Source organism: Vanrija albida (genome assembly GCF_041260175.1).
Source record: "Vanrija albida strain AlHP1 chromosome Unknown contig_3, whole genome shotgun sequence".
Classification (NCBI taxonomy): Eukaryota; Fungi; Basidiomycota; class Tremellomycetes; order Trichosporonales; family Trichosporonaceae; genus Vanrija; species Vanrija albida.
In genome coordinates, this window is record NW_027191422.1 from 604,592 (window position 1) to 617,667 (window position 13,076).

Below are 13,076 nucleotides of genomic sequence, written 5' to 3' on the forward strand. Positions count from 1 at the left end.
TGATTGACCTGACCCCGGTTGAGCTTTGACGCTGCCCCGCGTTGATTGACCGGACCCCCGGTTGAGCTGTTTGGCACTGCCCAGCGTGCTGGTACCCACTCGGGATCGAACCGAGGCCGCTCGCAAAGCGAGCTGGCGCCAAAGTGGCTTGCTGACCACTTTGGCTACGACTGCTGTCGTGCTCGATCCCATCGCAGCGCAAGATATCGCCAGTCACCGCCAACGACTCTCGGGGTTGGATAAAGGCCCAAGGGGGAAAGAAACGCTCTTCGAGAGGCGGTGATGGCGACGGCACGCGTGCTACCCTCGACCCAGCCGGCCCTCGCTGGCCTCGGGCCGCCGTTGGGTTCCGCGCGCGCTCCGGCCAACCGACCACTGCGCCGAGCGGTGACTGCGGCAGCGGCAAACTGCCGAGATGACAGATAGGGAGGCCAGGAGACTGTGTGATCGATATCGCGCCGCAACGTGGGAATCTACTCCCAGTCACCGTGATCCGTGATCGGTGCCAGCGTTCGTTCGCCGGCAGGGTTTCTGTCCCGTCGCCGTTGCCGCGGTCGCCGTTCCTGCCCTCTTGCTTTTGCATCATTGGCACGCGTCCTCGGGATCCTCGGGATTGACGAGATCATTTTGCTGTTTTGATGAGACGTCTCGCGGATGGATAGAACGGCTGCGAGTGGCAGGCTGGCGAGGGCGACGAGGCCGAGAATGTCCTCGACGCGACTGTGGATTGGCTTGCGGTCTCATCCAGTTCGTTTCAATACAGCAGGGACGAGGACAGCTTGAAAGGCTTATTTGAATTTCCGGGGGACGGTATCGAGCCATCTGGTGGCGGTCGCTGTTGTCCCAGGAGTCGTGATCGCGCAGGACCGCGCGAGTGATCGCCGCCGGGCGAGGTTGATCGTTCTTCCGAGCACTGCACTGCACTGAATCCTCGCAAGTCGTCCGTGTATTGTAAAGTGTCGGGCTTTGGGTAAAGGTTGACCACTCCGCTGACCGCACTGATTATCGGCTGTCATATCGGGCCCGCCAGGTCGACGGCGAGACCAGTCGAGGGCACTGGGACCAGCTTCAAGGCCCCACCCGAGCTCGCGGACCGAAGGTCAAGGTCAGGATCGCGATAGCCCGCGCCATCGTCCTGCTGTCGGGGGAGGCGCCGCCACCGTCGCCCCCTACCGATCCTTGATAGGTGGCGGACCCGCCCAGTGAAAGAAGGAGGCGGCGATCGCGCGTCCACCGCCGCCAGGGCCAACGAACCGTCGCCCGAGGCTGGGGCAGGCCGCCGCCGCCACCGAACCCCACCCACACCGCAGGCCTTTATACCCCTCCCATCGCATGTTCCAGCAGCTCGGCGCAGCGGATCCGCACGCTCGAGCGGCCGGACAGTGCACAAGGCATACTCGCGCTTCGGCGCACGCGGTATTTGCCGGAGCCGCCGAGCCGATGGCGCTAGTGCTCGGGATGGAATGCGCTGGTGGTTTCCCGGCCGGCCGGCTGCCTTCGTGCTAGCATGCTAGCCGTCACCTTTGACCGAAGCTTGAGTGATCGTCGTTCTCTGCTGGCGAGGGTGCGCTTCGATACACAGCGACGCCGATGTGGGCCAATGTGCTGTGATGCGGGCGTGGCTATGTAGGTCGAGGCGATCCCCCCGTCGCAAGATTCACACCTGTTGTCAGAGCTCGCCCCCTGCCTGTACTCACAATGCACATAGTGGTCGTCTGACAGGCCATCCCGAACCTCTGTGCACCTGCCTCTCACTTTATGATGGTGACACCTGGCCCCGACGCCGAGGGCATGGCAAACCTGTATACTCCGCCGGCGAGGTCGGGCCGCGGAGTTCATGAGTCATCCATCCCAGATGCTGCGTATCTTCCGCTGGTGGATAATTTCCATCGGAGTTGTTTCATATCTCATGCAGGCCTGCACTGATGGACCGGCGCGGCCGCAAGACATTGGAGGACCAGGCCCTCCTCGGCGGCAGTCGGCCGCCGGCGGCGTCCTGCGGCATCGGCCTTGTTGCCCACCGTGGCCGCGGCGCAATTTCACTGCCATCCATGCTTCATCTCTTCATCTGCGCGTCCTACCGCCCCGAGACGACATGCGCCTACGGGACGCGGCTACGAGCCCGCGTCGGGGGTGCATCCTGCTGACACTGCCGCAAACAACTCGAGTCGGCGTGTGCGGCGACCTCGTCCGAGGCGGCATCACCCCCGGCTTGGACCGCAGCAGAGACGCGGTTGACTTGCGCTGTACGCTGATGAGACGGCGGCCAAGTCCGTCGTTTCAGCCTGTTGCATGACGATCAAGCTCTGTCAGCAGCTCCACGGGCCGGGATGCTGTGTTTAGTCTCGGCATACGAGGTCCGCCTTGGGTGATAAGATTGTGGCCAATGACGGCGGGAGAAAAACGCGCATGCTACGCCGGTCGAACGAGTCCGCGCGCGTCTGCTCGCCGTCTGCATGGCAACATTGCGGTATGCAGATCCGAACGGCGGCGATCCGGACGGCGGCCTGGGTGCCTTGACCTGGATCAATTAAGACGTGACAAAGTCCCCGCAGAGCGGACAGCAGCACCGAGGCTGTTCTTCCTAGTCGACCGCGGCCGAATACATCCTTCGAGGCCAGTTACAAATGACTCGTCAAGGAGCAACTGCTACAAATTCCTCCGACCCCAAAACCCTCGCACTGCTACACCTTCTCGCTGACGTTCTTCTCGTCAAGGACGACCGACTCGCGACGCACAAGGCCGCGGCCGTGGACCAGGTCCTGCGTCTCGGTGATGCCCGCGCCCTCCTGCGTCGCCGTCTTGGCCTTCTCAAAGTGCGATCCGTCGGCCTCGGGGCCGAGGAGCACGCAGACGATGAGGAAGGCGAGGACGATGCCGACGAGCATGGCCTGGACAGTGGCGTAGTCAGGCACGATCTTGCCGTTGGGCAGGGTCGTCTTGAGCTTGTCACCTGCTGTCGACTCGATCTGCGCCGCAGCCGAGGAGGCCATGTTGCCGAGCTGGTAGCAGATGCCCGCGAACGAGGCGCGGAACGCGGGCGGGCTGACTTCGCCGAGGTAGATCGGGACGACGCCGAACGTTGCTTGCTGTTTGGTGTGAGCACTGGGCAAAACTGACGACTACGCCACTTACCATTCCAAAGAGGATCATGCTGCCGCCTGCTGTGAGACCCGCAAAGTCGTGGGGAAGAATCCAGAGAGGGATAAAGGCGGCGCACCAGCAGCAGAAGACGAGGATACACAGGCGACGGCCGAGGTACTGGCTGAGGTAGCCGGCGACGGCGCCGCCAACAATACACACGGCGTTGGCGATGATGGTGGAAACGTTGGCCGACTTTGCCGAGATGCCCTTGGACACCTGGAGGTACGTGGGGTAGAGGTCCTGTGTTCCGTGCGAGAGGAAGTTGAAGGCGGCCATGACGACAATGCCCCAGATGACGCGGATCCAGTTGGCCTTGAGCATGGCGACGGTTTCCTTGAGGAAGCGCTTGCCCTGGCCCTTCTGCTTGCCTTCTACGCGGGCGATCTCACGCGCTTCGCGGTACTGCTTCGACTCGGGGAGGAGCGCGCGGAAGATGGCAGAGGTGACCGAGAAGCCGGCGCCGATAAAGTAGACCGAGCGCCAGCCGTACTTGGAGTTGGGGACGACGGTGAGGTTAATGACGGCGGCACTGGGTGGTCAGCAAGTTGGACACGACACGAGGTACTAAACAAAACCACTTACAGGAGGTAGCCAAACGAGTAGCCTGGCTGGAGGATGCCCGAGCAGAAACCGCGCGCCTGCACCGGGACGTTCTCGAGGGCCGTGGCCATGGCCTGGCCCCACACACCGCCCATCACGATGCCGAAGCACGCGCGGACGCCGAGGAACTGGGTGTACGTGTTGCACACGCCCGAGGCGAACTCGAAGACGGCGATGAGGAGCATGTTGATGCAGAGCGTCCAGCGGCGACCGTACCGGTCGGCGAGGAGGCCGAAGACCACGGCGCCGACCGAGCGGAACAGGAGCGTGAGGGTGATGGACGTGGTGAGCGTGTGCTTCTCGACGCCAAACTGCTTGGTCATCTCGACGAGGGTGACCGAGACGGCGAAGAAGTCGTATCTGTCGTCGGTCAGAATTTTCCATCGCCCAGTCGCGACGGTGGCATCGCCTCTCAAGCCACGCCGCCGCCACACACTCACCCGTCACACGTCCACGCCCACCACCCGCAGAGGAAGTACATCCAGTCCATGGCCTTCATGGTCGCCAACAGCCGGATGGGGTTGTAGATGACCTCGTCGTCGGTCGTGCCGGCCTTCCACCTGGGGATCATGGCGCGGAGAAACGACCGGTCGCCACGGTTGGCGTGCCAGCCCGCCAGCTGGCCCCGGACAGAGGTGGGCGGGTACTCGTGGTGCCCCTCTGAGTCGCTGGCAAGCTCGAGCTGGGGGGTGACTTCCTTTACGTCTGCCATTGTTCGGGATGTTCGTGGGGATGATCAGCTATGCCACGGGGCCCTCTTATGGTCCTTGTGGCTAGCCGCTCCGCGCATTTCGCGGCGCGCAGTCGCCTGTTAGCGCCACGGAGAGTGTTTGAAATGCGCTGAGAGTTAACCGACAGCATCGACCGACGGGGCCGAGGGGGATGGGCCTCGCGCCTCACGCCGCGAATCCGCAGGCGGGCAGACGGGCAGCGCACCGACAGTGCGGGGCCGAAGCAGGGGACAAGCAGCCGCCGATAAGGTACGGCGCCGACGACCCACCTCGTAGCCGTGGAGTTGCGCCTAGAGTCGGTACCGTGGAGTTGCGCCTAGAGTCGGTGCTCGCCGAGGTCGGCCGCACGCGCCACCCTCCACCCCACCCTTCGAGATGCCCCACCCAAACGCCAAGCGATTCCGACGCTATTCCGGGCGTCCACACACCGGCAGGCAGCCTCGCTACTCGTGATCTGGCGAATCAGGCGGCGCCGGATGTCGCCCCGTCGTGCCGCTGGCCCTGTGGATAGCCATACTGAACCTGTATCGAAGCCATACTGGGACTTGCGTCGCACCGAAAAGTCGAGGCGTAGGCGGCTCACAGCATCCCACTCCAAAAGTTTTTCTCGAGTTTTTGAATTTCTGGATTTCTTTCCACTCCCATTTCCCATTCACGTCGGTCGGCGTCCCGATACCGAACGCCATTAGCAGCTGACCAACATGTTCGGAGGCGGCCACTAGCTCGTGGAGTGGGAACGGAGTAATCCGCGGCCCCGCCGTCGGATTGTATTGGCCGTGGGACAGTCACGAGGGCAGAGGGAGGTGGGCGCTTAAGGGCGCTTAATTTCTGGTTTACCCACAACCCGCCCCATACATGCCGTCCATGAGGCACCCGGGGCGGCTGATAGAGGCTGATCAGGCCAGTTTGCCACCTTTGAATACAAGGGGGAGGTGCGGGGAGCTGTGGAGTCAGCACTGACAGCCGCTCTCACCGCGGCAGACTGCAGCGAGCCCCGTGGAGGAGATAGCGGCTGGGCTGCCCATTCGTGCAGCCGTGTTATCCTCGTAGCCGACTGTGTGGGGTCTGGGCGGCTCTTACACGATACCCGTAGCGGACGGCGGGCGGCTGGGCGGCTCTCCCCACCGCCCACGGCATATAACACGGACTACAGGCAGCACTGGGGACACCCGACAGCCCCAACCCCCACAATGGTAGCTATCAACGGAACCACATACCGCCCGCGCGACCTCACGATCAACGGCCAGCGGCTGAATGACACGCTGCACCAGACGTGCGAGTTTGGCGCCGCGCACCGCTGGGGCGCCAAGGCGACCGAGACGGGCATGGCGCGGCTGGCGCTCACGGACAGCGACAAGGCCGTGCGCGACTGGTTCGTGGCCGAGATGACGGCGCTCGGGTGCGACGTCAAGGTCGACGCGATGGGCAACATCTTCGCCGTGCGCGCCGGCGAGAACGACGGCCCGCCCACCGCCATGGGCAGCCACCTCGACACGCAGCCCACCGGCGGGCGGTACGACGGCATCCTCGGCGTCATGGCCGCCGTCGAGGCCATGCGCACGCTGCACGAATCGGGCCGCAAGACCAAGTATCCCGTCGCTGCGATCGACTGGACCAACGAGGAAGGCGGTGAGTGGCGCGTTTTGGGAGCCTGCTGACGCCCAGCCCGCTTCCCCAAGTCGATGCACGCGTCCAGCGTCTGGGCGGGCGACATCACACTCGCCGACGCACACGCCCTCGCCGACGTGACCGACGACAAGGTCACGACCCTGTCCGAGCTCCAGCGGATCGGGTACGCCGGCGACGTGCCGTGCTCGTGGGAGGCGAACCCGCTCGGCGCGCACTTTGAGATCCACATTGGTGAGTCGCCCCCCGTGACGCACGCTCACACGCAGAACAGGGCCCAGTGCTCGAGAACGCCGGCCAGCGCGTGGGCATCGTGCGCGGCGGGCAGGCGTACAAGTGGTTCGAGATCATCATCCGCGGGCGCGACTCGCACGCCGGCACGACGCCGATGGACTGCCGCGCCGACCCGCTGCTCACGGCCGCGCAGTTCATCGTGGCCGCGAGCAGCATTGCGCGGGCGCACGGCGGGCTGTGCACCAACGGCATCTTCACCGCCAAGCCTGGCTCGGTGAACACCATTCCGAACGAGGTGCGCTTCAGCCTGGACATCCGGCACGTCGAGGACGGTGCGCTCGCCGCGATCGAGGCCGAGATCCGCGCGCGCGGCGAGGAAATCACAAAGACGGGGTATAAGGTTGAGTGTTCCGTCGAATGGAAGCCGCTGTACGCCAACCCCGCGATCCGGTTCCACCCGGCGTGCGTGGCCGCCGTGCGCGCCGCGGCGCTGGGCAACGTCGCGGAGGAGGACACGCGCGAGATCATCTCGGGCGCGGGCCACGACTCGTGCTGCACTTCCAAGCGTGTGCCGACCGGCATGATCTTCATCCCGAGCAAGGACGGCCTCAGCCACAACCCCGAGGAGTACTCGACCCCCGAGGACTGTGCCCTCGGCGCGCAGGTGCTCCTCGACGCCGTCCTCATCTACGACTCGCAGCGGACGGCGTAGGTGGCGGTGTGAGGGGGAAGGGAAGGGACCCGGCCATTCGAGGCGGCCAGTGTAGGCTTGAGGTGTTGGCATGTGCAGCTGGTGTCGGTAGTGATGTATCCTATTGCATGAGGCAGCAGCGGTCGTTGCAGCGCTGGGTCTTGGGGTATGGCAGTGCTATCTGGCACTTCCTAACTATATAGAAAGAAACACGCTTGCCTCGCCTTTCTCCTCGGCCCGGTATGCAAATTCATATACAGCCAAACAACTCCAAAAACATCGGTCGCGTGGCCCAATGGCAAGGCGTATGACTACGATTAATACAATTGTAAATCATGAGATTGCGGGTTCGATCCCCGTCGTGGCCTAAAACGGTTGAACGAAAGTTCAATTTTTGCTTTTCTTGGCTCTCAAGCCGAAACCCTGACATGTCGCTGATCCCCCTCCCACCAAGCTTCTCTGCCTCTTCAAGCCAACGGTGCAACCAGAATCACAATGCGAGTGATATGCACAACTACCCTACAACCCCGGTCTATCCCTCAACCTTCCAGAGCGCGGCGCGTCCCCGCTTGGGCTTTCTGGTAATGTGGACCGCCATGCCGTCTCCCTCAGACTTGAGGGCAAGGACCACAGTCTCCTCATACTGAGCCTGAGGTGGTCCCCTTGCAGCAGCAGTAGTGGCCGACTTTTTGCGCTGCGCAATGGCTCTCTTGGCGAACGAGAAGCGGTCCTGCATGAACGGGATCGGCAGCTCCGGCGCTTCGACGCAGTGCTTGAACAGGTCGAACGGAAGGGGAGCGTAGGCAGCCAGGAGGCGGGCATCGGTCGCAAGCGTGCCCTCACCACCGCTGGCATGAAGCTGAGCGGGCAGGGTGCGGATTAAGAACGTGAGGACGTCGGAGCGCAGGCGAGCCGACCACTCGCCGTACGGAGCCGTTGCTGGGTCCGCCCACACACCGCTCGGGGGCGCGGGAGCAGGGGCACCAACCGAGCCGAATGCGAAGCCGTTGGCTGCTGGCCTCCGCGAGCCAGCGTCAAGCCAATGGACGTAGTCGACCACGTTGGAGGCCGAGATCGACTCTGAGGCCACCGAGTAGGCGTGCTGCACGAGCTCGGGCATACCACCGAAGAGGTAGGCCGCGGCTAGGACAGAGCGGGCGTTCTCGGGCGTTACGATGTGAGTAGATGGGTCTGGGAGAGTCAGCACGGGAGGTGAGAATCAGCATAGCGCGACGAACGGTAGAGGTGCTGAATCGCGATGTAAGCGGCCTGAGTGGGTTAGCAACGTTGGTGGGCGTTCAACCCACCTCCTCTGTGATATTCTCGTCCGTAAACGACAGCTGGATTGTGCTCCCTGGCATCGAGTTGCTCATGAGGTGAGCCAGGTAGGGGCTACGCGCGAGGATGACTGGGGGCAAGGTCAGTGCGTGTTCCAGTAGAGTGCTCCGACGCTACCCACGCCTGTGAAGCTTGAGCGAGCCGCTGAAGAAGACGACCTGGATGTCGGCCCATTGCTGGTGGCAGAAGCCGTTGTTGAAGATGTGCTCCGCCATGCCCGAAGCGAACGTGGCTGCAGCTTCTGCTCTGAGGTGATCGTCAGCCCGAGATCCAGAACAATAGCGATGTTGGCTCACCCGGCATCCTTGGAGCTCTCGGCGTCGCCGTTGACAGTGGGTGGCTGTGAGACGACAACCGAGGCCGGAGCGCTGGGCCTAGCGGAGACGGACGGGGTGGAGGTAGCAGTGGGAGTGGCCATGCTGTGAGGGCGAGAGAAGTCGGGGAAACGTGTGGGGGCGTGAGGGTCGGGCCTGAGAGATGCGGATGTGGTGAGACTGCGCAGGGTATCCTTGTGCGTATGAAGGAGATGTTCTTGTCGAACTTTTGAGGGTCTTGGAGACGTCTACGATGCAAGAGAAGGGAGTGTCAAGAGGAACAATGCAAGTGAGAGTGAGGAGTAGAAGGAGAAGGAGGAGAAGCAAGTTGCGGCGAGAATGTGGAGAAGGAGTGACGATTGTCGAAATGTTGCCGCCGCTCGTTGGGTTTCAGTTTCTCCTCCCTTACACCTTCCCTCCACATTTAATCAGTGTCATCGTCCATTGTCAACTCGTCCGTCAACTCGCTCCTCTGGTCGATACATGGCCAATTGGTAGACACTCGACAGACTCTACCTCCTCTCACCTAGCACAGGATGAGCCACCACGGACGCCGAGGACGAGGCCACGGCCCGACCGTACAGGTCGTCGGCGCTGCTCCCGGCGCAAACATCCCAGCCGGCGAGGAGGCGCCTTCCCTCACCGTCACCATGCTCGGCGCTGGTCAGGAGGTCGGACGCTCGTGCTGCGTCATCCAGCATCGCGGCAAGACGATCGTGTGCGATGCCGGCTTGCATCCTGCCTACCCCGGCCTGGGCGGCTTGCCGTTCATTGACGAGCTTGACTGGTCGACTGTGGATGCCGTCCTCGTTACCCAGTGAGTGGGACTCGGCCGTTGCCTACGCTTGCTTACACCCCAGCTTCCACGTCGATCATGCTGCCGCACTGCCGTACATTATGGAAAAGGTATGTGCTCGCGCGGGGTGTGATGTTCAATCGCTCATCCTCAGACCAACTTCCGCGAAGGCAACGGCAAGGTCTACATGACCCACGCGACAAAGGCCATCTACGGCTTGACAATGATGGACACCGTCAGGATCAAGTGAGCTGAATCGGCGTGGTCAAGCTGACACGCGCAGTGACCAGAATGCCGACTCGGGTCAGCTGTACAACGAAGCCGACGTCCAGGCGTCATGGCAGAACGCCATTGCCATCGACTACCACCAGGACATTGTCGTCTCAGGTGGCCTGCGATTCACGCCGTATCACGCCGGACACGTCCTCGGAGCTTCCATGTTCCTTATCGAGATTGCTGGCCTCAAGGTCCTCTACACGGGCGACTACTCGCGCGAGGAGGACCGTCACTTGGTCATCGCCGAGGTCCCTCCTATCAAGCCCGACGTGCTGATCTGCGAAAGCACTTTCGGTGTACACACATTACCAGATCGCAAGGACAAAGAGGAGCAGTTTACAAGTAGGTCCAGAGAGTTGATGTGCCGACTGACCTGCCAGCCCTTGTCGGGAACATTGTCCGCCGAGGAGGCAAGGTTCTCATGCCCATCCCCTCCTTTGGCAACGGTCAGGAACTGGCGCTCCTCCTCGACGAGTACTGGAACGAGCATCCCGAGCTGCAAGGTGTCCCCATCTACTTTGCATCTGGCCTGTTCCAGCGTGGTATGAAGGTCTACAAGACGTACGTCCACACCATGAACGCCAACATCCGATCACGATTTGCGCGTCGAGACAACCCATTCGACTTCCGGTTTGTCAAGTGGCTCAAGGACCCCAAGCGCCTGGACCACCAGCAGCCCTGTGTTGTCATGGCATCCGCCCAGTTTATGAGCTTCGGTTTGAGTCGTGAGCTGCTGGAGCAGTGGGCTCCTGATCCGAAGAACGGTGTTATCGTCACTGGCTACTCTATCGAGGGTACCATGGCACGCACGCTACTTGGCGAGCCCGACCACATCGAGTCATTACGAGGTGGCAACAACATCCCACGACGGTGTACGGTTAAAGAGATCTCGTTTGGCGCGCACGTCGACTACAGGCAAAACTCGCAATTCATCCAGGAGATTGGCGCACCACACATTGTTCTTGTGCACGGCGAGGCATCGCAGATGAACCGTCTGCGTGCGGCCCTGCGCGACACATACGCCACTCGTGGACAGGAGATCAACATCCACACGCCGAGGAATCTCGAGCCGCTCACCCTTACTTTCAGAACGGAGCGTATTGTGAAGGCCATTGGCTCGCTCGCCACGGAACGGCCAGTGCACGGCGCCGAGGTCAAGGGCCTGCTCGTGTCAAAGGACTTCTCCTACACCCTCCTCGACCCCAAGGACCTGCGTGACTTCACTGGTCTGTCGACCAGCACGATTGTGCAGAAGCAGAGCTTGCCGATTGGCGTGGACTGGAGCGTGGTGCGGTGGTACCTCGAGGGCATGTACGGGGAGGTAGAGGACGGACAGGACGAGGAGGGTCGTGAGACGTTCACAGTGAGTCAGGAAACGTTGCTGCAGCTGACACCCCAGGTCATGAACGCCGTTCGCGTTGTGCGCATCTCGGACGTTGAGATCCAGATGCAGTGGGTATCGAACACGAGCAACGACATGATTGCCGATTCTGCGCTCGTCGTCCTTCTCGGCATCGACACGAGCCCTGCAACGGTCAAGCTCACGTCGTCGTCGAAGAAGCACAAGCACTCGCATTCGCACAGCGGCGGCGCGGGACACGGCGACGCCGACGACGGCGATGAACTGCGGGACGCCAATGCCGACTTTGAGACGCTGCACATGTTCCTCGAAGCGCACTTTGGCGATGTGACGCACCCCGAGACACAGGTGGCCGAGGGTGACGAGGACAACCTGCTCGTCATGAAGGTGACGGTCGACGGCGTCGTCGCGACGGTCGACCTGATTTCGATGAAGGTGGAGTGCGAGTCGGACGAGCTGAGAAAACGCGTCGAGGGCGTGCTCGAGATGGCGCTCACAACGCTCACGCCGCTGTCGCGGCTGTTTGCGGGGCAGGGGATTGAGCAGGTGAATGAGGGTGCCGAGGTGGAAGCAGCAGCTTAGAAGTGTAACATGCATTGTGGTAGAGGTACTGTGGATGGGGGGGCGGCTGGGGGGGGGGGGGGGGGTCGCAGCACCCCGAGTGGACCAGGTGTACATGTAGATTCGCTACTAACGGGAACGTCGCCTGGCGCGTGCTCGACCTGCAGGGGAGCATGCTGAGCCAGGCGGCGTCGAAGAGTGCTCCGCGTCACTCGTACCGCACATAACAAACTCGGCCCCGAGGGCGGCGAGTAGCCTCGACCACGCCGCCCGCGACCTGGCCGAGGCGCTGCAACGCCAAGTAGCGAGCCCCAGAGCGCCGTCGAGGTATCCCCAAGCCGAGAGCCGCGCCGACCTCAGTGCTCGCCAGACGCCAGCCGGCGGCAGCAGGCGGTACACCCGTCGCGCGGAAAGCCGGCGCCCTTGTCCTCCCCTCATCCGCCGGGCTGGAGCAGTCGTGCCGGCCCCAGCGCCATGCAGCGAGGGCGCAGGCAACCCGCTCAGCACTGGGCGGGGGCTGGGCCGCAGCGAGCCCCGTACGAGTGGCCAGCTTCCGAGGCGCGGGCGAGGATATCGGAGTTTGCGGTACATATGGGGGACACGCCGCGGGCGGCGCTGCACCATTGCCAGCCCAGCTGCCGGGCGCGGTGAGCTAGTCACAGCTCTCCGAGGACGCGACCACGCGAGCCGACAAGAGCAGTCGCGCTGCGCGCTGCGCACTCTTGTCCTTCCTAATCGACAGATCCGGTTTCACCGGACGCCGCCACGCCCGACCCCCGGCCGGTGAGACATCCGCCTCACGCGAACCCCAGGGCCCAACTCGGACTCACATGCTCTCACCAGCCTCCCTGGCCGACCCTCGTCCCTGGCCTGTTGCTGCTGCGTTTGGGTTCGCGACGCGTGATGCCGAAGAATCGAGGAACTGGGTCAGGCTGCATGCAGCATGTACGTGCGCGCCCGAGTGACGAAACTCGTTCACGCACACTCGAGCGCCGGTTCACGCACACCAGGTCATAATCTCGTACATCTGCCTACATCCCGCCCACTCGCTCCGCACTGGTAATGTCGCCCCGCCCGCCCGCCCACCATTGCTCATGTCTGCAGCCCATTCATGAAAACAGAAGATATCTATGCACATTGACACTCGTCGCAGGGGGAAAAGGGAGGGATGGCGCGGCTCGTATGGCTGGCCACGAGGACAAGGGTTAGACAAGAGTGGTAAGATATGTAGGGGTATATCGCGAGCACCAGGGAGCTGTTGACCAGGCGCATGGGGGGGGGATGTGTCTTGGGGAGAGAGGGTTATCCTTCTCCGAGCGGGCGGTACGAGGGCAACCGCAAGGCCGGGGAACAACGATTAAGGTGTGCAAATGCAAGCGCGGCAGCAACAATAAGGGAGAAGCGT

The 13,076-nt window shown here is 62.7% G+C and overlaps 4 protein-coding genes and 1 non-coding gene across 5 annotated transcripts; 3 read left to right on the forward strand and 2 right to left on the reverse strand.

Moving 5' to 3' along the window:
- Positions 1-2,684: 2,684 nt before the first annotated feature.
- Positions 2,685-4,456, reverse strand: Q8F55_003537 (uncharacterized protein; the record flags this gene model as incomplete). The annotated part of the gene is made up of 4 exons (XM_069352079.1): positions 2,685-3,089; positions 3,136-3,673; positions 3,727-4,104; positions 4,185-4,456. The coding sequence occupies 4 exons, from the start codon at positions 4,454-4,456 to the stop codon at positions 2,685-2,687; spliced, it is 1,593 nt and encodes a 530-aa protein (XP_069209497.1).
- A 1,209-nt stretch (positions 4,457-5,665) lies between these two features.
- On the forward strand, positions 5,666-7,047 carry Q8F55_003538 (uncharacterized protein; the record flags this gene model as incomplete). The annotated part of the gene is made up of 3 exons (XM_069352080.1): positions 5,666-6,104; positions 6,141-6,335; positions 6,371-7,047. The coding sequence occupies 3 exons, from the start codon at positions 5,666-5,668 to the stop codon at positions 7,045-7,047; spliced, it is 1,311 nt and encodes a 436-aa protein (XP_069209498.1).
- A 260-nt stretch (positions 7,048-7,307) lies between these two features.
- Q8F55_003539 lies at positions 7,308-7,394 on the forward strand. The gene has a single exon. It is a non-coding gene; the product is annotated as a tRNA-Arg (tRNA).
- A 164-nt stretch (positions 7,395-7,558) lies between these two features.
- Q8F55_003540 (uncharacterized protein) lies at positions 7,559-8,782 on the reverse strand (the record flags this gene model as incomplete). The annotated part of the gene is made up of 5 exons (XM_069352081.1): positions 7,559-8,217; positions 8,265-8,295; positions 8,334-8,434; positions 8,486-8,610; positions 8,661-8,782. 5 exons carry the CDS (start codon positions 8,780-8,782, stop codon positions 7,559-7,561), a joined length of 1,038 nt encoding a protein of 345 aa, XP_069209499.1.
- A 546-nt stretch (positions 8,783-9,328) lies between these two features.
- YSH1 (endoribonuclease ysh1) lies at positions 9,329-11,692 on the forward strand (the record flags this gene model as incomplete). Its single annotated transcript, XM_069352082.1, has 6 exons — positions 9,329-9,495; positions 9,539-9,584; positions 9,629-9,720; positions 9,758-10,092; positions 10,131-11,113; positions 11,150-11,692. The coding sequence occupies 6 exons, from the start codon at positions 9,329-9,331 to the stop codon at positions 11,690-11,692; spliced, it is 2,166 nt and encodes a 721-aa protein (XP_069209500.1).
- Positions 11,693-13,076: the final 1,384 nt, after the last annotated feature.